Consider the following 24,508-nt stretch of genomic DNA (forward strand, 5'->3'; position numbering starts at 1 on the left):
TCTTTTTAGCAGAACACCAGTCATTAAACATGTCAAAACTACAGTTCCCAGCATACGTCAGAGGACAGCTTCCGGCGCCGTCTTTTCCCAGCATTCTTTGTTTGCTTCCGGGTTTAGTAGTACTGAAGGGAGAACGTGAGTAGGGTAGGGTGTCGGTTGAGGGGTCTGGGGTCTCGTTTCGCCAGGCACCTCGTGGGGCCGGGGTAGAGTCGATATCCGGGACGGAGAGAGGCTGCGGTGCCCCGACAGGCTGCCTCTGAAGAGCGCTGTCATTTCCGCAGGCCCGGCCAGAAAGGGAGCTCGGGCACGTTCCAGAGTGTGAGACCCAGTGCCCCTCGCCCGCTCGCCGCAGGCTTCCGTCCCCGCCATGGCTGAGCTGATCCAGAAGAAGCTACAGGGAGAAGTGGAGAAATACCAACAGCTACAGAAGGGTAAGGGGGCAGCGTCGGTGCAGCCTCGCCCCAATCCCCTCACTCGCTCAGAACCCAAAGCCATCCCAAGATGTTTTCTGCCCCACCCAGGCCCCCGCGTGCAGCCCCTTTCTCCACCCACTGACCCGCCGTCCCCATCCTTGTCCACTTCCTCAGCTCCATTTTCTTCTGATTGGGAGGGATCAGGGGACACATTTGATGTCTCTAATCAAGTCCTTCTTCCCACCCCCCAGACTTGAGTAAATCCATGTCAGGGCGGCAGAAACTTGAGGCACAACTAACAGAAAATAATATCGTGAAGGAGGTGAGAGACTGGGATTTGTGGGGCGAGGAGGGACCTGTAGTGGCAGTGATTGTGATCATATATATCCCATCCTTCCATCAGGAACTGGCCCTGCTGGATGGGTCCAACGTGGTCTTTAAACTTCTGGGTCCTGTGCTGGTCAAACAGGAGCTGGGGGAGGCTCGGGCCACAGTGGGGAAGAGGCTGGACTACATCACAGCTGAAATGTGAGTCTTTGTTCCACTGCCCTGTGATGCATCTGACACTGTTGGAGTAGGGGTGTTGAGGAGCCATTGTAGAGTAGCTCTTCAGGGTAGCCCCCACTTGTCCAGTTCCTCCAACCCCTTCCCTTTTAATCCTGCTTCTTGTCCTTCCCCTAGATCTCAAGTTTTCCACCAATCTCTTTCTTGTCTGCAGCACACTCAATAGTAAGTCTCCCTCATTTCTCATTTGCTTTTTTGTCTCTCTTGCCTCTCCTCAGTAAGCGATATGAATCCCAGCTCCGGGACCTCGAGCGGCAGTCAGAGCAACAGAGGGAGACCCTTGCCCAGCTGCAGCAGGAGTTCCAGAGGGCCCAGGCAGCAAAGGCAGGGGCTCCTGGGAAGGCCTGACCCTGTGGTGGGGGGGCGGGGAGGGGAGGGAACGAGGCAGCTCTAGGATCTATACTGTAGCTAATAAAATGTGAAAACTTCTAGCTGTTTCCTGACCAGACACTTCTGTGGTAATTCTCCATCCATTCCCCCCGCCCCTTCCACCTTATATATATGTCACCATTACTCCCACAGGTCCAGATTCTTGCAACTGGAATCTGTCTGTGGTAATCGTTTTTTCTTTCTTGAGACTAAAATCTCTCTTAAACTTACTACTTGCCTGTGTATACAACCCTTAACTCCTTCTTATTTTTGTTGGCACACGTCTTTAGGAAACATGGGAAGGGCATTTATAACGCAGGAATTGTTGGGAAAGGCAGTTTAATTGAAGAACTCACAATTCTCCAACCTGAAACCCCAGGCTGAAATGTGGTTTCACATTTCACCTCCTTGCTATGGTTACTTGTTATCTTCCAAATCGTCCTGGTGTCTCTCTTAGTTCTTTTTAGCCTCTCTCTTCCTAGAATTTGTTTGAATGTAGCTTAAACTGATTTAAAATCCCAACATGTAATGCTTTGTGATGTTCTCTAAGTTTGTCCATTGTCCACAAAGTTGTTCTTCCATTTCTTTGTCCAAAAATCGTTTCTTACAAACTTGCAGCCAGGGGAGGTCTTCATACTGATCACTTTAATTGGGTGGCTAGTACTTGACATGGGTCTGTGACAAATGAGGAGAAAAATTTAAGAGCAAATAAAGGGACCGGGGTAGAGAGGTTGCTGGGGAGAAATAAACCATTCTGAGGAAACCATTTTCACCAGCACCTCGCTTTTAGCTCTTCATGGGGATAGAAAACACTGGGCTCCTTCTTGTTCCATGGTGTCTACCTTCAGCCAACTCCCCACCCCTACTCCCAGCAGCTGGTTCCCATGCACTGCAAGGACAGGGGGGTAGAATTCAGGTAGTGTTTTGGTTTATTATCTTAGTGTTGTCACAGTGACATGAACCCCCACAGTAGGAATAGGAACTCCTACAAGAACCTACTTTGTGCCATCCCCTCTCCCCAGGGCTCAGAGCCTCTAGGCTTTTCCTCTCCCCTTACTTCTAGGCCTTGCCTTGGCCCTTGGCATGCTAGGATGTGGCCAGGAATCAGAAATTGACCCCCTTTCCCAGTACTAGGCGTGTCGTGCATTCATAGAAATTGGGGAGCTGTACACAGGTTTCCAGCTTGGTTACCAAGATTACCAGTTCCCACAGGGCTGGATCCCTCGGCTGTCTGGTAAACTAGCAGCACTTCACTGCCCCAGGGTGGTTGGCCACCTCTCTGGATTTCTTCCCAATGCGACACAACTGCCATCATTCAGGATGCCTGCCCACGTCTGGTATGGCCACCATGAGTTCTGTGAGCCAACAGGGCTTCCTCCTCAGAACAGTGCCCGGGCAATCTTCCTCCCTGTGGCCTTGATCCTGGGAAAGGAACCCCCTCCTCCCTCGCTTGGGGGAGTTCCTGAGGCAGAGGGACTGCCGGTGAGGCCCAGTGTAGTAGTCGAGGGCCTTCGCCGTTGCCGCAGGAGGAAATCGTGTGAAGCTCCATCCATAGCATAGAAAACATTAGCCGAGGGTGGGATGGTCAGCTCTGTAAGTTCAGAGAGGGGATGTCGAGCACAAACAGTCGTTCCCCCCACAACCACCCAGATGTGGAAGCTTTCCCACTGGTGGGCACCACTCTCCTGAGTCTGCCTCCCCTCGTGGCCTCTGACCTCGCTCCCCTGGTAGCAGCTGCACTAGCTCATACTCCGAAGCCACCGCAGAATCACGATTGTTTTTCTTAAGGACACGACTGATGACACTTGGAGCCTTGTCCTGGCTTGTCACCTGGCAGGACAGGAGACCAAAAGAGCAATAAATTGGCCATGATGATCTCTACTTCCCATCCTTTCAACCCTAGCCACTGATCCCCACCAAAAAAGGTTACCCGTGTCCAGCACTTGTGAGTGACCAGGGAAACCCAATGTGGTGGCTCCCTGTCCTCCACAGGCCAGCCCACACGGTGCCCAGTGAAACAGGGCTGCTTCCCTGCAGGGAACTGCTGTTGGTTCTGAAAACCTAATATGGCCACCAAAAGTTCAAGGAGCAGCAGCTAATGCAAAGTAGCCTTCAAAATAAAACGGCTGCGAAAACCAAGGGTCAGAATTAAAACTAGAATCATCCTCTCATTTGGCTCTTCAAACCTAAGACAACATCCATTGGCCCACAGGGCACCATCCTTCACCCCCCACCTTGTAGCCCATGGCTCCCTCACCAAGATGCTCTTGTAGACACTGCCATCTTCCCCCAGCTCCATCTGGACGCGGATGATTCGGCAATCAGAGGCTTCTGGCCCAGAGCCCCCTCCCCCATATTCAGTCCCCCTGGAGGCCCCTTCTCCTGTACCCCCACTGAGCGGGGAGCCACAGGAGGCTGAGCGGCGGTGACCTCGAGAAGGCCTAGGGGAGGAGGCTGGGGGAGAGAGGTGGCTGGGGTCAGCCGGACTGTGCAGGGATGGAGTGCTTTCCAGGGCAGTGTCCAGAGATGAGACAGACGGCCACTTCATGTGCTGGGGGCAAACAACATGGGGGACTGGCGTGAAGGCAGGGAGGGAGGTCAAGGAAGAAACATTCACAGAGTCAGGGTCAGTGTTAAGGTCAGAGGTCAAGAACAGAGCTCACCTGGGCCAGCCGGGTCAGCAGAGGAGCAGGGGTTCCAGGCACCTCATCTCCCCCCACACTGGGCCGGTCCCAGGAGACAAGAGGGGTGGGACCCCCAACAGAGCCCAGAACCCTGGAGTGGCAGGAGATTGGGGGGGTCAGAGGAAGAAGGGCAAGTCTCCAAGAGACTTGCCCCCCAACCACTGACTCTCTCACTCTGTCCACTGCGAGATGACCAATGTTGGCCGAAGCACGCGTGGGGCAGGAGGGTCACTGGTACCAGATGGCTCTACCTCACAGGACACACGATGGCTGGGGAGGGGAGCAATGGCCAGAGGTCAGGACAATGCACACCAACCCCCACACCCAGCCTGAGCCCTAGAGTCTCAACCTCACCCAGCCAGTCACCTCTGAGCCTCTGTCAGTGGCCGGAGCCCCTGTAGCCACTGCTGGATATCGGGGTCGGGTCGGAGGTCATAGCCACGACATTCATTCTGGAGCCGCCGCAGCTCAGAAAGGACAGCAAACTCCTAGGAAGGAGCCCTCAGACTGCAGGAGCCAAAACTCAGGGACCCCCGACCCTCCCCTCCATCTCCCCTTCCTGGGACACGGCTAGGGATGCCTAACATCTGACCCACGCACTCCCCTCACCTTCCTCCGCTTGTCAAAATTGATGTATCCGTTCTGCAAAGATAATGGGGATGCAGTAAGAGTGCCAGCCCCGCCACAGAGAGAGCATATTCCCTCTCCCAAACACACCACATCCACATCCCACTCACACACACTTTCCTCAGCCTCTCAGACTCCTCCATCCCGGCCCCTCCTTCCCCTCCTATCTATCATGCCCTAAGCACACTACCTTACCCTTTAAACTGAACATCACAGGTAGAAACTGTGTCCACTTCACAGATGAGAAAATTAGGGCTCAGCAAGGATAAGGAAATTGCCCCAGGTCCCAGTATTTGTTTATTTAACAAACTCTACATATGCTTACATTTCAGGCACGTTCTAGGTACTCGCCAGATGTTAATCCATTTAACCCTCATAATAACAGGCTGATGTGGATACTGTCACTAGTTTCCCATTTACAGATCGCAAAGGCACAAAGAGGTTAAGCAACTTGCCAAAGTAACAGAACCAGAACCCGGCAATCTGGATGGAGCCAGAGTCCTGGCACTCAGTGCTTACGCCTTGCAACCCCTTTCTGGAGGGAGGTCTGTCTGACCCTGAGGCCCACTGGTTCCATCATTGCAATGCACACACAAACACACACCACTGACCTCCAGCTCATCCTTGGAGGCCGCATCCAGCATCACGAGGTCCTTCAAGAAGGTGCCAAGGTACGGGACCACACCCTGAGGTCAGAGGTCAGAGTCAGATGCCCCTACCACTGATCTGAGGACTCTGCATCCCTCCACTTTCCTATCCCATTGCCTCAGAGGACAAATTTAATTCTCCTCACCCTGCTGTGCCTCCCCTTTCCATCCCTCAGACGGCTTCCCCCATACGCTCCTTCACAACCACCCCACACTAGTCACTCACCCCACCCCGGGAGCCAGACCTCGGGGCCTTCTTGGAATTTGGTTCCAGAGAGGGCTGCAGCTTCACCTCCTGGTGGTGACAGAACAAGGAGATATGGGGGTGGGAATGGGGAGCAGGGAAGCCTGGGAATGCCAGGGAACAGGGCCTCACCTGCAGGAGTAGCTCCCGGCTCTGAGAATAATTATCCTCCTCAGAGAAAATTTGGCAGAGGCTGGAGAAGACTCTGAGACTGTCCCTGAGGGATGGAGGGCAGCATTGAGGATGGGCCTGGCTCATCTCCCCCTTCCCAGCTTCACCCCCAGGCCATCCTCCCCACCTGGCTGCTTCCCCCCAGGCTGCCCGAAGCCTATGGATGGGGCTGGACTGCAGGGCCGACACAACAGCATAAACTGAAGAGAAGTTTCGGAGCAGACGGCACTCCTGTGGGGGGAACAGAGGGAGGCCACAGTTGTGGGACCTCTCTCCACACCACGGTCGCCATCAGGGCTGATCCTCTCTCTTACCTCTGCCACGCGGATCCACTTCTCCAGGAGCCGGGCCCTCTGGGGGGGACGGAGTGGCCGTATAGTCACCTCCCCAGGCCCCTCTCCAGTTGAGGTAGCCCCCAGGACAGAGCTGACCACTGCCCCTGCCACCTTATTGAACTGTGTGACAGTAGCTCGGACAGATGGGCAGAGATGGGAATGTCCCGGCCGGTCTCTATGACCCCACAGGCCCCCCAGGCACTGAGAGGGGACCAGATTGAGAAACAGCTCCTGCAGGGCAGAGGTCAGAGGTTAAAGTTCATAGTCAAGCCAAGTCAGCCTTCTAATATCAGGGGTATGAGGATCTGAGGTAGCCAAGGAACCAAAGGGGCACAGGGCTTGAAGGAAAACAACCAAGGGGAAACAGGGAAAGGTCAACTAGGTGGACAGAGGAGGCTGGGAGCTGGATGGGGAAGGGTTGGAAGCAAGGAAAGGATCTGGAGTCAAGGGAAGGTTAGTAAGGGGGAAGGGGTGTGGGGGTCAGAGGTCAGGGTCTCACCGCATCTAGCAGGGTCAGCTGTTCGGCCAAGTGGTCAGCGAGGAACACCAGGACATCCGTGGGGTCAGCAGGGGGATCGCCGGGAAGGGCCAGGGGCTTAGGAAGGTCGGGGGCCTGGAGGGCCACGCGGGACCGGAGGTTGCGGACGAGGTCAGCGCTGCCCCCCCCGACACCCTCCCCTGCTGCATACCCTGTCCGAAGCAAGAAGCTCTCAAGCCGGTCAAGCTGACCCTTGACCTCAGAGCCAAAATCCTCAGGGTGAGAGGCCAGCCAGGTTGACAGTACAGAGATGGCTACCCTGGGAGGAGAATCAGCCGGGGGTCAGCCATCAAGCAGCAGCTTGGGCAGAGGGGCTGTGAGGTTAGGAATCGGGGGTCACTCACCCTTTTGTCCTCTCTAGTTCATCACTAGGACTAGATTCAAGGGCCTCCAGCCTGGGGAGGGGAAGAGATTCTATCTGTCCATTTTTTCCAAACCCCCAGTGGCTTTGACTATTTTGGTAGGATACGCTGGCTTTAGAAAATCCAGACACATCCATGACCCTTGGTCCTTATGACCCTGACCTGTCAGCCATAAGCCCTAGCAGGGCAGGTGTGGAGGTGAAGGCCCGGTGGGTGGCCAGGAAGGCTGACATGAAGGTCACGTCAGCCCCTGATGTCCGGGCATCCAGCAGGTGTCTGACGAGGGCCTCCAGAGTGCCAGCTCGGAGCCTTCGGGAGGAACGCGGGGGAGGCATTGGGGCCTGGGGAGACAGGGGACCAGTTACCGACCCTTTCTTCAACTCTGCCCATAGATCTCTGGGGAAAATCCCAGACCTAGGAGATGATCCAGGCTCATTATATTAAGATTCAGAGAGGCAAAAACACTTGATATAAGTTACACAGCAGAGTCTAGGTCTCCAGACCTCCAACCTAGCACTCTGGCCAGAAAGCCGGCCAGAGGAAGGGGAGCTGGGAAGTGATGGGTCAGAGGTGAGAAGCCAAAGTTATGATCTCACCAAGGGATCAAGAGACCCATACTGGCGGCTTGTGACAGTAAAGATGGCACCATCCTCCTCCTCATCCCAGATAGACACAGGGGCCTGGAGGAGCAAGAAACGGGAAGTCAGACAGTCCCACACTAGCCCCCACTGTTCCCAGCCCTCACCCCCAGGCCCTACTCCTCCCTCTGTACCCCTCACCTGTGGCGGCGGGGGACAGTACCAGCGAGTGCGAGGGGTGGGGGGGGCTGGTGACCCCAGGTCTCCCCCACTGGGGCCCAGACAGCCCCCCCCAAGCCGCCTCAGGGCCCGGTGGAGTCGAGGGGGTTGCAGTGGGGGGGTGGATGGAATGCAGGAACCCTGATCCCGAAGATTGCCGAAGCCCCTTCCCCCCAGAGCTGAACTAACACAGCAGAAAAGCAAGGTGCAAAGGGGAGGAGAGGGAAGCGAGCGAGGCAGAAAGCCAGAGGCAGAGACCTTGAGAAGCTGAAACCTCAGTCACCGGCACAGCCGCATGCTCCGCCCTCCCCCGCAGGAACTGGCCAAGCCCAAAGAGTGAGTCCTTCCCCTCAGCCCCCTTCCCCCTGGTCCCTCGGCCCCGGAGACCCCCTCAAGGTGGCGGCTCCGATCCCAGTACAGGAAGGAGAAGGGGAAGTGGGGATGATGTGGGGGGGTAGACTCAGAGAGTCACATGGCCTCAGCCCCTCCCCCAGCCGATCCCGAAAAACCAGCCCTGCCAGTCACCCTGACCTCACCCAGCCTCTGGACCCAGGAGTCCAGGGCCTCGGGGCCCCAAATCCAACTTCTGGCCCCTCCTGAGGGCCCAAATCCTGCGCCCGGCCCGCACCATTGGTCCCGGAGGAAAGCAGGTGACCACCCCCCACTCAACCTCCGATTGTCCCTCCAAGGTCCACGAAACTTGGCTTCCCGCCTCCACCCAGCGCCAGGCGGGAAAGGGGGGAGGGGTCACGAAATCGAAGGGTTCCCTCCCCAATCCCAGAGTCAGAGGAGCCGGTTACTGTGGAAACAAACCCCTCCCCGCCAAACAAAAACAAGGGGAGACAGGGACCGAGACACAATGCCCAGAGAGGTAAGCACACTCAGGTACAGGTGGAGAGGGCCAGATACCCGCAGGACAGCCCGCCAGACGCTCCAGGCAGTAACAGGGCAGGTTCCTGCGGGCAGCTCCTGAGTCACACTGCCACAGAGAACCACAGAAACGCCGGGACTTCCCGCAGCGGGGAGACGGGCAGACACCCAGCAAGAGGTGCGGAAATAACTGAGACAGAGAGGAAGAAATGCAGGGACACAAACGCGGAGAGAAAGATGGCGAGTCTCTGAAATACAGACCCCCTGCCTCCCACCACCCACATCTCACCTCGTCTTCTTCCTCCTCCTCCTCTTCCTCCTGCCCCCCGCCCACGCCCCGGCCACCTGGGCCCCCACCCTCTTCGGGGTCTCGGCTCCGGAAGCTGCTCAGCACGACTCCCCCGGGGGGGCTCGTGTCCCAAAGCAGCCGCAGGGGCCGCGGGAGCATGGCCGAGTGAAGGAATCAGCGGGGTCGGGCCATGGGGGCGCCTGGGGAGAGACAGGAGGGGGGGCAGGTGGAGAGTCAGGTGGGCGCGGGGGAGGTGGGAGGGGAGGGACGCGGGTGGGTGTCTAGGTAACCGGATGGGAGTCCTGCAGGGAGAATGGGGCGGGGGGGAGGGCCACAAAGGGGTGGAATATAGGGGGCCCTGGTGTATTTTGGGGATGAGGGGGGTCACGAGTACGGGAACGGGCAGGGTCGTAGGGTGTTCTGGCTCTGACCTGCTCGGGAGGGGTGGGGGCAGCGCGGGTCCCGGGCCGCTGTTCCCGTCGGTCTCCGGCCCCCGACCGAGTCCCGGGACCAAGTCCCCTCCGCGGCTTTTCCGCAACCCCTTGCACCCCCCCGCCAAGCTCCCGGGCCCTCCCGCCCTTTCCGCTCCCCCCCACGTCCGCCCGCTCCGAGAGCAGGAGCCAAAAAGGGAAGGAAGTGAGGACAGGAGCCAGGGCCGCGGACTAGGGGAGCGCTGGACGTCCAGGGGCCGGGACCCAGGAGCCCGGGCCGCCAGCTCCGCTGTGCTCGGGCCCCCTCGATTCGGGGATCCTGGAGCCCACGTCGCCCCACATTGAATTGGGATAAAGATTCCAGTCTCCAGCCCCCGGGGGAGGGCAGCAGCAGTTTGACAGTCCTCTCCCCCCACACAACAACGAGGCTAAAACTCCCGCGCGAAGCGTTTCAGGCGGAGAAAGACCCAGTTCCTCCACCCCCGGGGTTACACTCCCCGCCCCCACCCACGCGTGCAGCAAACGGAAATCCACTCCGGGTTTTCTGAAGAGCCCTCGGCGGCCGCCGTCCCGTAAGGGGGCGGAGCAGGAAGCCGCCGCATCCGGTTCCAGAGTCTGGGCTCCGGGTTTCCGGCTGCAGGCTGGGATCTCCGCTCTCCTGAGGTCGCGCTCCCGCCCCCAGAGCCCGCTGATTGAGGGCGTCCTGTCCGCCATTGGTGGCCCCCGACCCCAAACTTTTTCGAAGGGGGATTGGGTGTCGCCAAGGCGTTTGAGAGGTCGGGGTAATTGGAAGGGACCAGAGGTGACTGGAAGAGCCGTTGCGCTTGGACAGGGGAACCCGGGATAGAATGAGACACATTAGAAGCACTGGAACACAACTTTATTCCCACACGATTAGACCCGCTCCCCGCGTTGCCCTGGGCGACCGTCCGGCCCCTCGGAGGACCCTAAGCCGAACTGCCGCTTCCTTCGTCCGATAGTTATTTGATCCAACACTTCTTATTGAAGACTTAGGACGAGACGCAAAAGACGATAACTTAAATTGAGCCCCTCCAGTGGGCGCCAGGCCCTGAGCGGCGCAGGGCTCACAGCAGCGGAGGAGACAGGATGGTCCTGGGCTTCGAGGAGCCGACAGTCCGGGAGGGGAGACAGGCATTTAACAGTGACTGGCACAATCACTTAAGTACAACCGTGGTGAGCCGCACAAGAGGGACACGGGGCAGTCTGAGGGGAACGACGAGGCTGACCTGATCTGGAGCCCAGGGAGGGCGAGGGTGGACCAGGCAGAGGGAACAGGGCGCTGGGGCCCCGCGAGGGCGGGAGGCCACTGGAGGAAAGGCATAGCCGTCGGTGTGATGAGCATTGAGAAGGCTGGAGGGCATCAGGTGGAGTTGAAGCGGTAAGCAGTGGCTCGGCCCGGAGGCCAGGGCAAGAAGAATGGATTTGACCTCTAGAACACAGGTTCTCCAAGTGTGGTTCCTGACTCGGAGGTCCCTATTTCACGGGACATGTGAGGTTAAGACTATTTTCGTAACAATACTGAGATGTTATTTGCCCCTTCACTCTCATTCTTTAAAAAATGTACAGGAGAGTTTTCCAGAAGCTCATGTGTTTTGACATCGCTCTCACAGCTAATGAAATTTGTGCTTGTGTATTCTTGTTTTAATTTTTCTCAGTTTGAAGTTCTAGTACGCTGAATATCTATAGTTATAACCCACATGAGCAAATGCTCTTTAGAGTTCTTGATAATTTTTAAGAGGTCCTGAGACTAAAAATTTTGAGAACCACTGCCCTAGAGCTCTAAGAAGGTGCACGCTATAGATTTGTGTCTTTTAAAAAAGGATTCCAGCCACTCAGTGGAGAGAGATTGGAGGGAGCAGGAGCAGATGATGGTGTAGTATTTGGGGGAGCTACTATCGTAGCTCAGACCAGAGATGATGGTGGCTTCTGCTGGATGATGGTGAGGGCCCTCACTGTGCTTTCTGGAAGAGAAGTAAAAAAGAGGTGAGGAATTCAGGGTTTTAGAATGCAGGGTGAAGTGCTTATGGTCAATCCAGAGATAAATGAACCATCATGGGCACAGAGGGTGGCAGAAGAATGGGGCTCACATTTTCCGTGTGTTTTCTGCCTGGCAGACACTGTGCAGTGAGTGCTTCTGCTCCTGCATCTTCCAAAGTCTCCTTTAACCCTTCCAACAGCCCTCCTGGGCTCCAACTGTCCAATACAGTAGCCATCACTCATGTGTGTCTGTTGAGCATTTGAAATGTGGCTGGTCTGAATTGAGGTGTGCTGACAGTTTAAAATAAACACCTGGTTTTGAAGACTTCAGATGGAAAAAAAGACTATGAATTTCTTATATTGATTACATGTTGAAATGATAATATGTTGGATATATTAGATGGAATAAAGTGTATTAAAATTAATTTTACCTGTTTCTTTTTACCTTTTTAGATTATTTAAATTCACATATGTGGCTTGCATTATATTTCTGTTGGACAGCACTGCCTAAGTAATTTTTTTTATCCCCACCCCCAAGGAAACTGAGGTGTTGGTTACGTAATACGTTCAAGGGGTCCTACAGTTAGAATGGTAGTGGCAGGATTTAACCCATGTCTGTGTGAATTCCAAGTCCGCGCTCTGCCCACCACACCAGCGGCCTCCCTCCAAGGGGGAAGGGGATCAAATGAGAGGGGAAATGGAAGGGGAGGTGGAGTGCTGTTACCTTCTCCTTTGACTCCTTGGAAGTGGACCAATAGGCAGCTGTGGAGAGAGATTGAGAAGGGATGGGATGGGGGAGTGGCAGGGCAGAGGGATGGGTGTCAGGCTTCTGGGAGTAGGCAGGGAGTGTCTGCCAGTCGCGGTCCCGTTCGGGGTGGGGCTCACACTCACCAGCCCAGCACAGTGCCTTGATGAGGCCCAGGAGGAGAAAGGCAGACAAGAAGAGGCCTATGCCATCCTCCAGGGAGGGCCCGGAGAGACCTGGCAGGCGAAGGGGCCAGAGTGAGTCCCGTAGTATCTTCCCGGGAGCCCGCCCCTGGCTTCTCCATCCTCCTGGCTCTTACCTGCCACCTCCAGGGTAACCTCAGCACTGCGCCCCAAGGCGGGCAGGCTGGGGTGGTGGACGCGGCAAGCGTAGCGTGCCCCATGCTGCTCGGCGGTGACCGGGGGTGGCTGCAGGTGTCCGGAGAGGCTGACAGAGCCGTCTGAGTGGTGGCGCAGGGCAGAAAGCCACTTCTCTCCCCTGGCCTTCTGAATACCGCCCTCTGGGCCTCCCCGGAGCTCCCATTCCACCTCCAGGCCTTCCGAGGGGTAGAAGTGGGACACCAGGCAGAGCAACTCTGGGGGAACCTCTCCGGGGGCAGCCCATACAAGAGGTGCTGGCATCAGGGACACTTTGGGGGGCTCTGGAGAGAGTAGGAAAGGAGCATGGAGGGGACTCAATCCACATTGTCCTTTCTCAGAGACCCTCACTTTGCCCTCTGGCTTCCCCAAAACTGAGGGGGGTTTGGGTTTTTTCTTCCAGGATGGGGAACATACTGTCTTCCCACTGGTGCTTCACAGGAATCCCCATGCCAAACCCCCCATTCTCAGGGACCCCTATTCCCTCAGATTTGGAAACCTTCATCCCAAAGCCCCTCAGATTCTCAGGGACCCTCTACCCATTGCCCCTCTGACTCTTAGGGACCCCAATCTATCTCCCCCCACTCACCCCGCACTCTCTTCTCCACCATCCCTCCTCCTATCATGATGTCCCCATAATCCCAGTGCCTACCCTCTACCCATGGGGACCCCTGTCCCCTTACTCACTCTGTACAGCAAGCTCCAGGGTGACCTGCCCTTGCAGGTATGGCAGGTGTACGGTGGCCAGATAGGTGCCCTCCTGGAAGGGCCGCACTGCAGGCAGCCAGAGGGTCCCGTTTCCAGTCCATGGACCCCACGGCTCATCATCATCCCAAGCAGCAAATGCCACTGCCCCTTCTTGGGCAGCTGGCATTTGCCCACCTAGCCCAGGAGTTGCAGCCAGGACCAGGTGCCCCTTACCCAGGTGCTGGCGTCGCCACTCCAGCCCAAAGGGAGGGGGACCTGGGGACAGAGATGTAGCGGCCTCGAGGGTGGGGGGCAGGTAGGCAAAGCTCAAGTCCAGCAGAGCATCTTGTCCCAGTCGGATTCGAGGGGTGGGGGTGTGGGTGAGGACAGTCAGCACAGCTGGGGAAAATGGGGAGACGAGGGAGTGGGAGGGGCATGAGGGAGAGAAAGAAGGAGAAAAAAGAGAGAAATGGAGTTATAGGGAGGACTCAACTCCCCACCCCTCAGAGGACACCTCCTTTTCTGATACTCACCATCTCCCAGCCCTTCCTGCAAATCCCCTTTGCTCTGGGACTGGGTGGGGCCCAGTGTGGCTGAGACTGAGCAGAGAAGTCTAGAGGTGAATAGGGGCAGTGAGTGGGCATAGCCCTTGAAGGCTGCTCTGAACACACAGCCCACTGGAGCTCTGGGGACAGCGGGATCCGAGTGCACTTCTGATACAACCTGAACCAGTCCAGTCTCCATGCACCAATCTTTTTTTTTTTTTTTTTTAATAATTTTATTTATTTATTTCCCCCCCCCCAAAGCCCCAGTAGATAGTTGTATGTCATAGCTGCACATCCTCTAGTTGCTGTATGTGGGACGCGGCCTCAGCATGGCCAGAGAAGGGGTGCGTCAGTGCGCGCCCCGGGTTCCGAACCCGGGCCGCCAGCAGCGGAGCGAGAGCACTTAACCGCTAAGCCACGGGGCCAGCCCTCCATGCACCACTCTTGAAGAGCCAGGCCTTTCTTGGTTTGCTGGTGAAGACAGTGATGACTCATGATGGTCACTCCTATGGTGCTGTACAGAGTACTCACTGACTTTGGAAGGTTCTGGCTCTAGCCTAAACCTGAACACAGACCTCTATGCTCTACTGAGGCAGTGTACGCTGGTTAGTGGCTGGACCCTGGCTGCCCTGGCTAATCCCAACTCTGCAGCTATTTATATGGTCTCAGGCCAGTTCCTTCACTTTTCCATGGCTCAGCTTCCCAATCTCCTAAATAGGGATAATAATGATGATAATAGTACCTATTTCATGGAGTCGTAGTGAGGGGTTAAATCATTTAATACTTCTTGCTATGCAGATTTATTCAATTCCTGATTCTGGATAACAAAGACACCTGTATATGAAAGATGCTTAGAACAGTGCCTGGAACACAGTAAGTCTACAAAATGTTTGCTGTGATTACACTTAACTGTTTGCCAGACAAACTTAACACACCCCAACTCAACAGCGTCTCTGCAGCATTCTGCCACCCTGCTCTGATGCCCGTCTTCCCTGGCCTGATGAATGATCACCACCAGCCCCCCAGACACTAAAGGCAAACACTTGGGAGTCACTCAGACTCCTTCCTCTAATTCATTCATCCCACTAATGTTTATTGAGCACCTAGGATGTTCAAGGTAAAGGACAGAGTGGTGAATAAGATGGGTAGTCCTTGCCCTCAAATTGCTTACAGTCTAATAAGGGAGACAGACGAGCAAATCGCCGAATATAATGTGCTATGTGCTGTCCCCACCAGGCCCTAATTCTGTCTCTCAAATAGATCCCACATCTGTTCCCAACTCAAATTCTCATCAACATACATTTGGACAATTACAACAGTCTCCTCTCTAGTCTCCCTATCCTTAGTCTCTCTCTCCTTCAATTCATCCTCCACACTGTAGCCAAACAGTGTGGCTACAAGTCTGATCTGGTCACTGCCTGTTTAAAAACCCCAGCTACCCAGGAAGCCAGCAACTAAAGGCACAGGCTGGGGCTAGATGGACAGGGTTCAATTCCTAGCCCTGCTTCTTACAAGCTGTGTGTCCTTAGGCAAGTTACCTAACTGCTCTGTGTCTCAGTGCTCTGTGACCTGGGGATAATATCAGTACCTGTGGTTCCATAATAATACCTAATAACCATAGGTAACCATAGTTCCTATGGTTATTGAGAGGAATAAATGAGATTATGCCTATTAAGTGCTTAGAACAGGACCTGGCATATGGAAAATGCTTGATAAATGTTAGCTGTAACTATTTTCATTACTATCATCATCATCATCATCATGGACTTGCTGGGTATCTTGGGAAAATCATTTAATCTGTATTTTCCTCACTAGTCCAATGATCTGATCCTTGCCTATCTTTTGTAAGAATCAAGTAAAGTAATAGGCTTTTGGCAAACACACACACACACATACACACACACACTTCGCTATCACCTATGAAGCCCAGCTTACAGGGTACTTGAAATCTAGCCCCCAACCCACCTTCCCAGACTTTTCTTGCACCCTAAAAAGCAGCCACATAGAATCCCTTTCTTGTAACTAGTAGAAACTCTAATAATTGGGCATTTCTTTGCTTTGGTCATAATGTTCCTTCGAGTTTACAATGTCCCTCCCCATTTTCTCCCAAACATCTAGATACTCCATGTCCCTCAAGCTACTTCCTCCCAGAAATGTCTAGGTCCTCCAGGTAGAAGTAATCTTTTTTTTTTTTTTAATAATTTTATTTATTTATTTATTTTCCCTCAAAGCCCCAGTAGATAGTTGTACGTCATAGTTGCCCATCCTTCTAGTTGCTGTATGTGGGACGTGGCCTCAGCATGGCCAGAGAAGCGGCGCATCTGTGTGCGCCCGGGATCCGAACCCGGGCCGCCAGCAGCGGAGTGCGTGCACCTAACCGCTAAGCCACGGGGCCGGCCCAGAAGTAATCTTTTTTCTCTTATGATTATCTTTATGTAATTTTTAAGACTAGCTTCTGAGGCCTACAAGGTTAAACTTCTCTCAAACTAATGGGATTGTTTTCATTCAGTAGAGAAAAAAAAGGAGGCAATTTCATTTAGTTTATCAAAATCCAGAAACATACCTTTGAATTGTTAAAAGCAATCCACAGGATTAATAAACAAAACCTAAAGGTTTACAGTTTAACCCCTAAGCTAACAGTGCTCTTTAATATGGGTTATTGAAGCAGTTTTAGACCTACATCCCACAAACTGGACTCTGTAAAAACACAAATGTAAATACAACGGGGCCAGAACAGTAAGGAATTTCTACTTGTTTTTGCTGCTTGTGTTATATAGGTTTTTACTTTTCTGTTAAAAAAGTGGATGGTAACAACTATTAAAAAATATTACTGAAAAAAATTTAAATCCAAATCTAATCAAGCCTCTAGATCTAACTACCAATTTGTAGGAAATATGGAGGAAAAAGGAACAAGGGAAATGACACTGACACTATGAGGAAACAATTGGCTAAATACAGAATGTGGGAAATTCTACAGAACAAGCGACTAATCAATGGCAAAACAGAAAGGGGCAATTATAAAATAAAAGAGACTTAAGAGCCGAAACTGTTATGGACTGTGCCCCACCCCCACTCCACCGAAATGCATATGCTGAAGCCTTAACCCCAATGTGACTATATTTGGAGACAGGGGCAGTGAGAAGGTGATAAAGGTTAAATGAGGTCATAAGGTAAAGCCCTAATCTGATAGCACTGTGCGCTTACAAGAAGAGGAAGAAACACCAGAGCTCACTAGCTCTCCTCCAGGTGAGGACACAGTCAGGCAGCCATCTGCAACCACAATGGGAGAGCTCTCACCAGACACCAACCCTGCTGGCACCTTGATCTTGGACTTGATCTTAGACTTCTAGCCTCCAGAACTCTGAGAAAATAAATCCCTATTATTTAAGCCACCAGTCTATGATATTTTGTTATGGCAGCCTGAGCAGATACAGAAACCAAATATAATATATGAACCAGTTTTTGATCCTGATTCGAGCAAATCAATTGTAAAATAACATCATTGAGACAATTGGAAAAATTTTAATATAGGCTAGGAATTAAATGATATTAAGGAATTATTGTTTGTTTTGTTAGGTATGATAATGGCTTTGTGGTTGTATTTTTTTAATAGTCCTTATTTAATAGAGATGCCTACTGAAGTACTTATGAGTAAAAGAATATGATGCCTGGGATATACTTTAAAACACTTCGAAAAGAGAAAAGAAGGTGGGGGGAGAGTAGGTAAAACAATTTGGTAAAATGTAATAACTATACCATGGGTGATGGGTACATGGGAGTTCATTATATGATTCTCTCTACTTTTGTGTATCTGAAATTTCCCATAACAATGTTTTAAAATAATGATGAGAATTAAATACCATACACACAAAGTATGTTAACAAAGTAAATTTGTTAACAAACATTTGAAAGTATTTGATAAGAAATAATGTATAAATGTATATTAGCAAGATTACCAATGATCTGACCCTGGAAAGATTCCATTTTTAATTTTACATTAAAACAACAACTTTCATTTTCTTCAGTCCCTAATCAAGCAGAAATGCTTGAAAAGGAAGACTGAGCACAGCAGTGAGTTTTTACCCCCAGTGGTCTGTGAGACGTAGATAATTTCCCCCCCTGGGCACTCCCATGGTTTCCTATCTGCACTTCTTTCAAGGCCCAAGTCACTTTCTAATCTACATAACAATTACCTCTGACAAATCTGCCTAGAACCTTCTAGAGAGCAGAATCTACATCTGATCACCTTTGTGACCCTTAAAAGTGCCCAGGGCCACCAAGAGATTCTCATTTAATTCCCTTGGAGTGGGACCCAGGTTTCAGTATATTTTAGAAACTTCAAGAAGATTCTTATTTGCAGCCTGGACTGAGAACTACTCGGCCCTAATTTATTCTGGGTGCTAATAAATATTTATTGAATCAGTGAATAAATTAACAAAGTGCCTCCCATGATAGTCACAACAAGGGTAAGGCAGATTGGAAATAGCATCTACATTTTACATTTGGAAAAACAGACTCAGAGAGAAAAGGACACTTTCACCCCCCACCTCGGTGAAGCCAGCAGCCCTGGAAAATACTCCTCCTCACTGGAGAGAGCTACTGTCCCCACGAGCAGCAGTTTGCCTCTGCCCCTGCCCAGGGTGGGGTCTGGGAACTAAGAATGGAGGTGTAGGCAGAGGTGAAGATTGCGGGGTGGGTGCTGAATCGGTTTCCCTGGTCCTGTGGGTGATTGTCTGACAGTGAGGAGAGTGGCAGGGAGGAGGTACTGGGGAAGGGAGGGTGCAGGGCTCGGCTGGGATTGACCGGCCAGTCCGGCTGTGGACTTTCTTGGCCAGGCGGCCCCCGCCCGCATAAAATCGCACAAGACTGAGGAAAGCCGAGGACTCTACCTACTGACATCCTACCCACACTCCGCTGCGAAAAGGGAGAGCTGCTAGATATCCCAATCAGATCTTCCCCATTCTTGCTTTTTCTGCCCACTCCCTCTCCGCGCCCCAGCCCAGCAAAGTGCCCGACCGCTGGGCCTCAGACAGCGTTGCACGATGCAATCAGGGATCCTTGCAGTGAGGACTATCAGGTCTCCTGCCATGTCCCTTCCGCCCACCCGAGCCCACCGCTTGGTGACCACAGAATCAGCGCATCCCCACGCGCCATAGGGAAGGGGCTGTCAGGGAAGTGAACGCGCTCGAGCGCAAGAGCCTTTCCTTGCTGACTGCTGCAGCGATGGATGTGGACCCGGTGGGGCTCGAAGACTGGTTTTTGAAACAGGGTGAACCACAAAGGTGTGGGTCCCTACAGATCTGGGAGGAGAGGAGAAAAAAGTTCCTGCTTCTGAGCCCCTCCCAACCGCGCCGCCTAAAAAGTTTCTTAAGGTCCGGTGTCCGGAAACCCCGCCTCGCTCCAAAGCTCCGCCCTACCGACCACGAAGCCCCGTCCCCAAGCGGCAGGGTTTCGGTTTTCTTTGATTTTGGGGGATTTTTTACTGGGCGGGGCTAGAAGAAGCGGTAGAGATAGATTGTTTAATTCCTGCCGAACCGCCTCGCTTTATAAGTAAGGAAACTGAGACTTGATGTGGGAAATGACTGGCTCAAGTCCACATAGCGAGTCACCAGCTGATCTGGACCCTTAGAATTTACCCATTCGCTCCATTTCCCCTCCCCAGCTACCTGTTGCCGTGGTGATGAGAGCGGGCTCGGGCTGAGGCTCGGACTGTGGTCGCAGGAGGCCGGAGAGGCTGAGGACCTGGCTGGACACGCTGACCATGAGCCAAGTCCCGTCCAGAGCCCGCGGGCAGTTCTGCTCCGGGGTCAAGCCGCTGGCCCAATTCGCCGAGGCGGGGAGCAGCACATAGCGGCTCATCTCGCAGTGTGGCGCGGGGGCGTCCGGGGGGTACCGCCTGAAGGCGGCCTGGAGAGCGCCCGCCGGGTCTGTGAGAGAAGAGAGTTGAGCTCTAGAGTCACCGCCAGGCGCGGTGAGGGCAGCGTCCAGGGAATTTCAAATGCACAGACTACTTGGTAGTGAGAAATTTGGAGGTAACCAGACTCATTTTGCAGAGGGGGAAACTGAAGCCCGAGGGCACTGTGCGACCTAAAGAGGAGGGTTTTCGGTGCAGGCGACAGAGGTGGGAGCGAGTCCGGGATGACTCACCATGCACTTTGAGGTAGAGCTGCGGGTCGAGGTCCGGCCGGGGAGGTGGTCCCCCCGGGCCCTGGCGCAGCAGCAGTGCAGCGGGTTTCTTGGCCAGGCGGCCCCCGCCCGCATCCTCCACGAACCAGCACTCTATCACCGCAGGTCCGGCCGAGACGGCGGTCGCCAAGCCTGGGGGAGAGCGGCGCGAGTGAGGGGGCGGCCCAGATGTCAGATGACCCGACCCCCACCCCCCGGCGGCAGGCGCGTGGCAGGGTCACCTCCCTCCGCTTCCCCCTCGTTCCTGGGCAGACTCCGGGGGTTCGCTCACCCAAAACCACAGCGAGGAGAAAGGACAAGGGCTTCATGGCGCCGCGATCTCCTCAGCCCGGAAGCCTGCTCTTCCCCTTTCACTTTCTCTTTACTCTCAAGGCCATCAGGAGGGGCGGAGGCAACCCCCGCTCCGGTTAGGTGAGGGCACGTGGGCGGCAGGTGTTTCCCCCACTGGCGGGGCAGGGATCCCGGAACATTCTCTTCAGTTCAGGTCTGGGACCTCAGCCCCGCCCCGCCCTCCTGGACCACCCAGCACTGCCCAGTCCCAGAGCCCTCCCCAACCATAGGCCCCGCCCCCGATCATTTCCCCCCAGAATCCACATTGCGAAGAACCACTACTCCGCCTTCCCCGACCTCTGCCAGTTTCCCAGCAAACACATAGGGGTTGTCGGGAAGCCAAGTGAAATGACCAATAAATATTTTAATGGTGGTTTAAAAAAAATAAGATTTAAAATAAAAAGCTTGTACTCCTACGACCTCCTCCTTGTCTCCACTCCCTCCCCGATGAAAATCGAGTTGGGGGACCCCAAGGTGGGGGGAGGGTTGGGATTAGGGTAGAAATAAGGGGCACATCCTTCGGGGGACGGGGTGGGTCCTAGGACAAGGGTGGGTCTCAAAGGCGTGGTCCCCACGACAACACAAACACAGACTTCAGCTACAGACTATAACCACCTGACCCCTGACCCTGTGACTCCACGATGCTCAACAGGCCCCCTCTCCCGCCTCCTCCCCAACCATATGAGCCCTACTCTGGAGCTGGGGCTTCAGCGTACCCATCTGAAGCGAAGAGAGGGCTTAGTTCCGGGGATACTTTGGGGGGGGAGGGGCTGACACGTGGAATGGGTGGCCGATGGTGCAACATGGTTCCCCCTGCAGAATATATACAAGTCCATAGAGATAAGGAAGACAGTAAGTGTGGTGGGACATCGCCTGGGGGCCACAGTAACCCCTGGCTCGTGATCTCTATTCCCTCTTCCCCGAAAGCTACTCCCAAGCAGCCTGTCCCTTCAGTTTGCTCCTCCGCCCCCACTGAAGCCCATCTCCACCTTGTGGACGCTGAGTGGGGACCAGACCCGTCGGCTAGACGGGGGCGTGGCCCCACTAGCCTCGTCGCCGCTGCCCCCGCCCACCCCGGGGGACTCTCTCTTGGGCGGCAAGGCTGGCCCCGTGGGCGCGCCGGGTCCCGGCCCGGCCCCGCCCCCGCCCCCGCCCAGGCGGTGCCTGCGCTCACAGTGTCCCCGGTGGCGCATGAAGCTATCGCGCCACATGAACTTCTTGGCGCAGACGCCGCACTCGTAGGGCTTGAGGCCTGTGTGCGTCTTCATGTGCTCGGTCAGGTGGTGCTTCATCTTGAACTTTTTGTTGCACACGGGGCAGTCAAAGGGCCGCAGGTTGAGATGCATGTTCACATGCCGATCGCGCATGCTCTTGTGGGAGAAGGCCTTCCCGCAGTGGCACAGAAAGATCTTATTCCCATCCCCGCCGCCTGTCCCTCCAGGGGTCCCTCCAGCGCCACCTGGCACCCCCAGGCCCCCTGCCGATGTGCCCCCCAGGGTCACTGCCCCGTGTTCAGCTTGGTTCCCTGGTGGCTGGCCTGAAGCCTGTGAGGAGGAGGAGGAGGACGATGGGAAGACTAGGATCTGGTTGCCCTGCACATCCAGGGGAAGCAGGGGCCTCGGAGGGTGGGAGGGGGCATAGGAGGAAGGGGTTGGCCCCCCTGAATCATCAAGCCCTGCCCCAGGACCCCCACCATCATAGGGGCCAAAGTCATTGGAGGACTCACAGAAATTGACCTGCTCCTCTCCCTTGTCCGGAGGTTCAGTCAGGGTCCGGACATCACTTATGCTAAGGGTAGTCTCAGGTCTTCCCCCTGCTGGAACCCCAGAGCCACCCCCCAGCTCTTCATCTTCATCATCCTCACACGTCAACACCAGGTCTTCCTCCTCCTCCTCCTCTTCCAGATCTGGGTCTTGGGGAACCAGGGGCGCTGATGCTGGGCAGTTCCCACCTCGCTTCACATATACCCAGTGTTTCTGCGGCACGATGCTGGGGGGTGCATAGGTGGATCGCCGGAGCCCAGCCCCAGGGACCACTGCACCCCTCCCATCCCCACCGTCATCACAAAGCTCATCTGCCTCCAGCAGCAGCTTCCCAGAAGTAGCCCCCCCACTGCCAACCACAGGGGCTGGGAATACAGGGCCGCCTCCTCGACGCTCCCCGCTGCCCACTGCAGGAGCTGCAAATGCCTCTTGGGAGGGAGATGAGAAATCAGTGGACTCCCGGGGGCTGAAATAGTTGCTGCTGCTGGGGGACTGATTCTCACTGGCCCGACTGGAGGCATGGGAGCGCATAGAGCCCATGGCGGCAGGGGCCACGGTGCCCCCACTCCCTAACGGGACCCCAGCACCAGGGACAGTGACTGAGGAGGCTGCAGCAGTGGTGGTGGCGGCGGTGGTGGCCGAGGCCCGGCCTTCTCGGAGGAGTTCAGTGCACTTATCCACGATGTGCCACATCTGGAGCACAGATCCCACTGTGAGGAAGTTGACAATGTCAGCAGCAGCCATGCTGAGGCGGCCAGTGTAAGCCGAAGCCAAGACAGTCTCGAAAGCGCCTGGGTCCATGACGCTGGGCAGTGAGATGGAGGTCATGCCCTTGAGTAGGACCTGGTCATGGAAGTAAGGGGAGGAGGCAGCCAGGACAGCACGATGAGCCCTGAACTCTCGTCCCTGCACCCGGATGGAGACATCACAGAGCTGGCCCTGCAGCCGCTGCTGATTGAGGGACTCCAGCAGGGCACTGGTCACCTCAGGGAAGGATACGTGCACCACCGCAGCTGCAGGCAGGGGCAGTGGGGGTGCGGCCAGCGACAGAGGCAGGGGGAGTGCTGCACCGCTGGGAGACAGAGGAGATGGCTCCATGGTGTGGAGGGAGGGGGTACCCCCCCCAGCCACAGGAACAAGGGAAGGAGGAGGGCGGCCGGGGGGGTCTCTGGGAAGAAAAAGAGAGAAGAATGATAGTATCTCATAATGTCATAGCCCTTTACAGTTTACAGACATGTTTCACCGGCTATCTGAGTAACTCCCCACAACCACACTGTGAGGTAGGTATTCCTCGAAACCCCATTTGACAGATGAGGAAACTGAGGGTCAAAAGGATTAAGAGATTATCCAAGGTCACACAGCCAGTAAACGGCAGCACCAACACAGGTGTATTGACTCCAAATCCAGTGCTCTTTCCTTGGAGGTTAGAGAAATAAGGTGCTCTTGGGGAGGGGGATACCTCCCCTTGAAATTTCCCATTTGCCTGAGCCGGACTTTCTAAAATTTACCTTTTTGGTGTTTGGTACTCTTTTCTTAGGAGAGGGAAAAGTCTGTTCCTGTACTGAAAACTATCCCTCTCTCCGTTTCCATTTAGGCTATACCACCCCCGGCTCTTTCGCAGGCCACGCCCCTTTACCCCCACCTACCTCCAGCCCCGCCCCTTCAAGACCCGCCTCTTGGCCCCTTCGGCTCCGCCCCTTGTCTACCCCCGCCCACACCGGACCCCGCCCCCCTCTGCTCCGCCCCAAGCGCTACTTTGACCTCCTCTCCCACCCGGAAGGTGACCCCCAACTCCGCGCGTCCCCGCTTACCGAGCCGCGCGCCCCCGGGCCCCCCCTCCCCTCACTTGGCGGCCAGAGCCGCAGCCTGGGCCCCTCCCGCCGCCATCTTGCGCCGACTCCCTCCGCCCTCCGCCTCCGCTCCGCCTCCCGCCCCTCCGGCTTTAAAGGCACAGGCGGGCACCCCGCCCGTGCCGCTGGGCAATACTCGGCCGACTCGGCCACTTCTCCTTTAAAGTACAGTGGCCGCGTTCCACCTTAAAGTTACCAGGTCCCTTCCGCCGCTGAGGACTCAGGATTTGGTTTCGCCGAAGCACTCATTCCCCTTTAATTCTGTAAACTTGCCTCTTCCCATTGGCGATGGGTCATGGCCACCGCTGCCTAGGCTCCGCCCCTGAGCTGTGTCCATTAGCGGGTTTGCGGGATCTAATCGCCCTGGTCTCCCAGCTTCTGACAGTCCCCCTGAAATCCCGCCCCCTTCCTCCGGGCCTGGATTGGCCAAATAACCTTGAGTCTGCCCCTGATTGGCTTTTTTACTCCTACCGCTCCAAGTGAGAAAGTAAAGCGAGTCCAGGAGGCTGAAGCACAATTTTTTTAATGCCTGGGAGAGGGCAAGGGGAAGTCCCGAGAGCGAGGATACTCGGAGAGAGGGGCATGCTAAGGGCAGGCTAGAAGGACAGGTCCAGGGCTACCAGAAGGCGGGCTAACCTGGAGCCAGAGAGCAGTGGTGCCAATCAGTGAGAGCCGAAGAACAAGGG

At 55.0% G+C, this 24,508-nt stretch overlaps 4 protein-coding genes across 15 annotated transcripts; 1 reads left to right on the forward strand and 3 right to left on the reverse strand.

Annotated features, from left to right (window-relative positions):
• The first annotated feature begins 151 nt into the window (after nucleotides 1–151).
• Nucleotides 152–1,576, forward strand: PFDN6 (prefoldin subunit 6). The gene is made up of 4 exons (XM_014782833.2): nucleotides 152–431; nucleotides 665–735; nucleotides 817–941; nucleotides 1,196–1,576. The coding sequence occupies exons 1-4, from the start codon at nucleotides 368–370 to the stop codon at nucleotides 1,323–1,325; spliced, it is 390 nt and encodes a 129-aa protein (XP_014638319.1). The 5' UTR covers nucleotides 152–367; the 3' UTR covers nucleotides 1,326–1,576.
• Nucleotides 1,577–1,976: 400 nt separating this feature from the next.
• Nucleotides 1,977–9,503, reverse strand: RGL2 (ral guanine nucleotide dissociation stimulator like 2). 10 transcript variants are annotated; one of them, XR_015554096.1, is made up of 19 exons: nucleotides 9,342–9,501; nucleotides 8,911–9,110; nucleotides 7,551–7,634; nucleotides 7,117–7,295; nucleotides 6,937–6,987; nucleotides 6,554–6,851; nucleotides 6,034–6,285; nucleotides 5,847–5,950; nucleotides 5,681–5,765; nucleotides 5,531–5,599; nucleotides 5,269–5,343; nucleotides 4,640–4,672; nucleotides 4,397–4,518; nucleotides 4,205–4,300; nucleotides 4,010–4,121; nucleotides 3,604–3,897; nucleotides 3,062–3,176; nucleotides 2,547–2,937; nucleotides 1,977–2,021 (listed from the first exon to the last, which is right to left on the reverse strand). XR_015554096.1 is itself a non-coding variant. In XM_004424274.3 (18 exons), the coding sequence occupies exons 2-18, from the start codon at nucleotides 9,067–9,069 to the stop codon at nucleotides 2,726–2,728; spliced, it is 2,340 nt and encodes a 779-aa protein (XP_004424331.1). In that variant the 5' UTR covers nucleotides 9,070–9,110; nucleotides 9,342–9,501; the 3' UTR covers nucleotides 1,977–2,725. The 10 variants fall into 10 exon arrangements, 6 of the variants coding, with proteins under 6 accessions (XP_004424331.1, XP_087294567.1, XP_087294563.1 ...); XR_015554095.1 differs by having other exon boundaries at nucleotides 1,977–2,235; XR_015554094.1 differs by having other exon boundaries at nucleotides 2,126–2,937.
• Nucleotides 9,504–10,206: 703 nt separating this feature from the next.
• On the reverse strand, nucleotides 10,207–20,327 carry TAPBP (TAP binding protein). 3 transcript variants are annotated; one of them, XM_087438442.1, is made up of 9 exons: nucleotides 20,151–20,327; nucleotides 19,841–20,011; nucleotides 19,360–19,620; nucleotides 13,149–13,547; nucleotides 12,404–12,745; nucleotides 12,231–12,320; nucleotides 12,064–12,101; nucleotides 11,450–11,630; nucleotides 10,207–11,323 (listed from the first exon to the last, which is right to left on the reverse strand). In XM_087438442.1, coding segments are annotated over exons 1-9 (1,521 nt in total). In that variant the 5' UTR covers nucleotides 20,188–20,327; the 3' UTR covers nucleotides 10,207–11,321. The 3 variants fall into 3 exon arrangements, with proteins under 3 accessions (XP_087294568.1, XP_087294569.1, XP_014638317.1); XM_087438443.1 differs by having other exon boundaries at nucleotides 11,450–11,588; nucleotides 20,151–20,326; XM_014782831.2 differs by lacking the exon at nucleotides 11,450–11,630 and having other exon boundaries at nucleotides 20,151–20,322.
• A 146-nt stretch (nucleotides 20,328–20,473) lies between these two features.
• ZBTB22 (zinc finger and BTB domain containing 22) lies at nucleotides 20,474–23,864 on the reverse strand. Its single transcript, XM_004424272.3, has 2 exons — nucleotides 23,784–23,864; nucleotides 20,474–23,140 (listed from the first exon to the last, which is right to left on the reverse strand). The coding sequence occupies exon 2, from the start codon at nucleotides 23,068–23,070 to the stop codon at nucleotides 21,160–21,162; it is 1,911 nt and encodes a 636-aa protein (XP_004424329.1). The 5' UTR covers nucleotides 23,071–23,140; nucleotides 23,784–23,864; the 3' UTR covers nucleotides 20,474–21,159.
• Between the last annotated feature and the right edge of the window lie 644 nt (nucleotides 23,865–24,508).

This window comes from Ceratotherium simum, chromosome 13 (assembly GCF_057802395.1).
Source record: "Ceratotherium simum simum isolate JZ-2026a chromosome 13, ASM5780239v1, whole genome shotgun sequence".
Classification (NCBI taxonomy): Eukaryota; Metazoa; Chordata; class Mammalia; order Perissodactyla; family Rhinocerotidae; genus Ceratotherium; species Ceratotherium simum.

What these genes read in the sequence shown, in the direction of transcription:
- PFDN6 (XM_014782833.2), top strand. Translation starts at nt 368, where the DNA reads ATGGCTGAGCTGATCCAGAAGAAGCTACAGGGAGAAGTGGAGAAATAC. An exon ending in AAAATAATATCGTGAAGGAG is followed by an intron (nt 736 to 816) that starts GTGAGAGACTGG and finishes TCCTTCCATCAG; the next exon opens with GAACTGGCCCTGCTGGATGG. An exon ending in GACTACATCACAGCTGAAAT is followed by an intron (nt 942 to 1,195) that starts GTGAGTCTTTGT and finishes GCCTCTCCTCAG; the next exon opens with TAAGCGATATGAATCCCAGC.
- RGL2 (XM_004424274.3), bottom strand. Translation starts at nt 9,069, where the DNA reads ATGCTCCCGCGGCCCCTGCGGCTGCTTTGGGACACGAGCCCCCCCGGG. An exon ending in AGTGGATCCGCGTGGCAGAG is followed by an intron (nt 5,951 to 6,033) that starts GTAAGAGAGAGG and finishes TTCCCCCCACAG; the next exon opens with GAGTGCCGTCTGCTCCGAAA. An exon ending in GCTGCTACCAGGGGAGCGAG is followed by an intron (nt 2,938 to 3,061) that starts GTCAGAGGCCAC and finishes CTGAACTTACAG; the next exon opens with AGCTGACCATCCCACCCTCG.
- ZBTB22 (XM_004424272.3), bottom strand. Translation starts at nt 23,070, where the DNA reads ATGGAGCCATCTCCTCTGTCTCCCAGCGGTGCAGCACTCCCCCTGCCT.
- TAPBP (XM_087438442.1), bottom strand. Translation starts at nt 20,187, where the DNA reads ATGAAGCCCTTGTCCTTTCTCCTCGCTGTGGTTTTGG. An exon ending in TCTCCTCGCTGTGGTTTTGG is followed by an intron (nt 20,012 to 20,150) that starts GTGAGCGAACCC and finishes GCTCTCCCCCAG; the next exon opens with GCTTGGCGACCGCCGTCTCG. An exon ending in CCTGGAGCTTGCTGTACAGA is followed by an intron (nt 12,746 to 13,148) that starts GTGAGTAAGGGG and finishes TACTCTCTCCAG; the next exon opens with AGCCCCCCAAAGTGTCCCTG.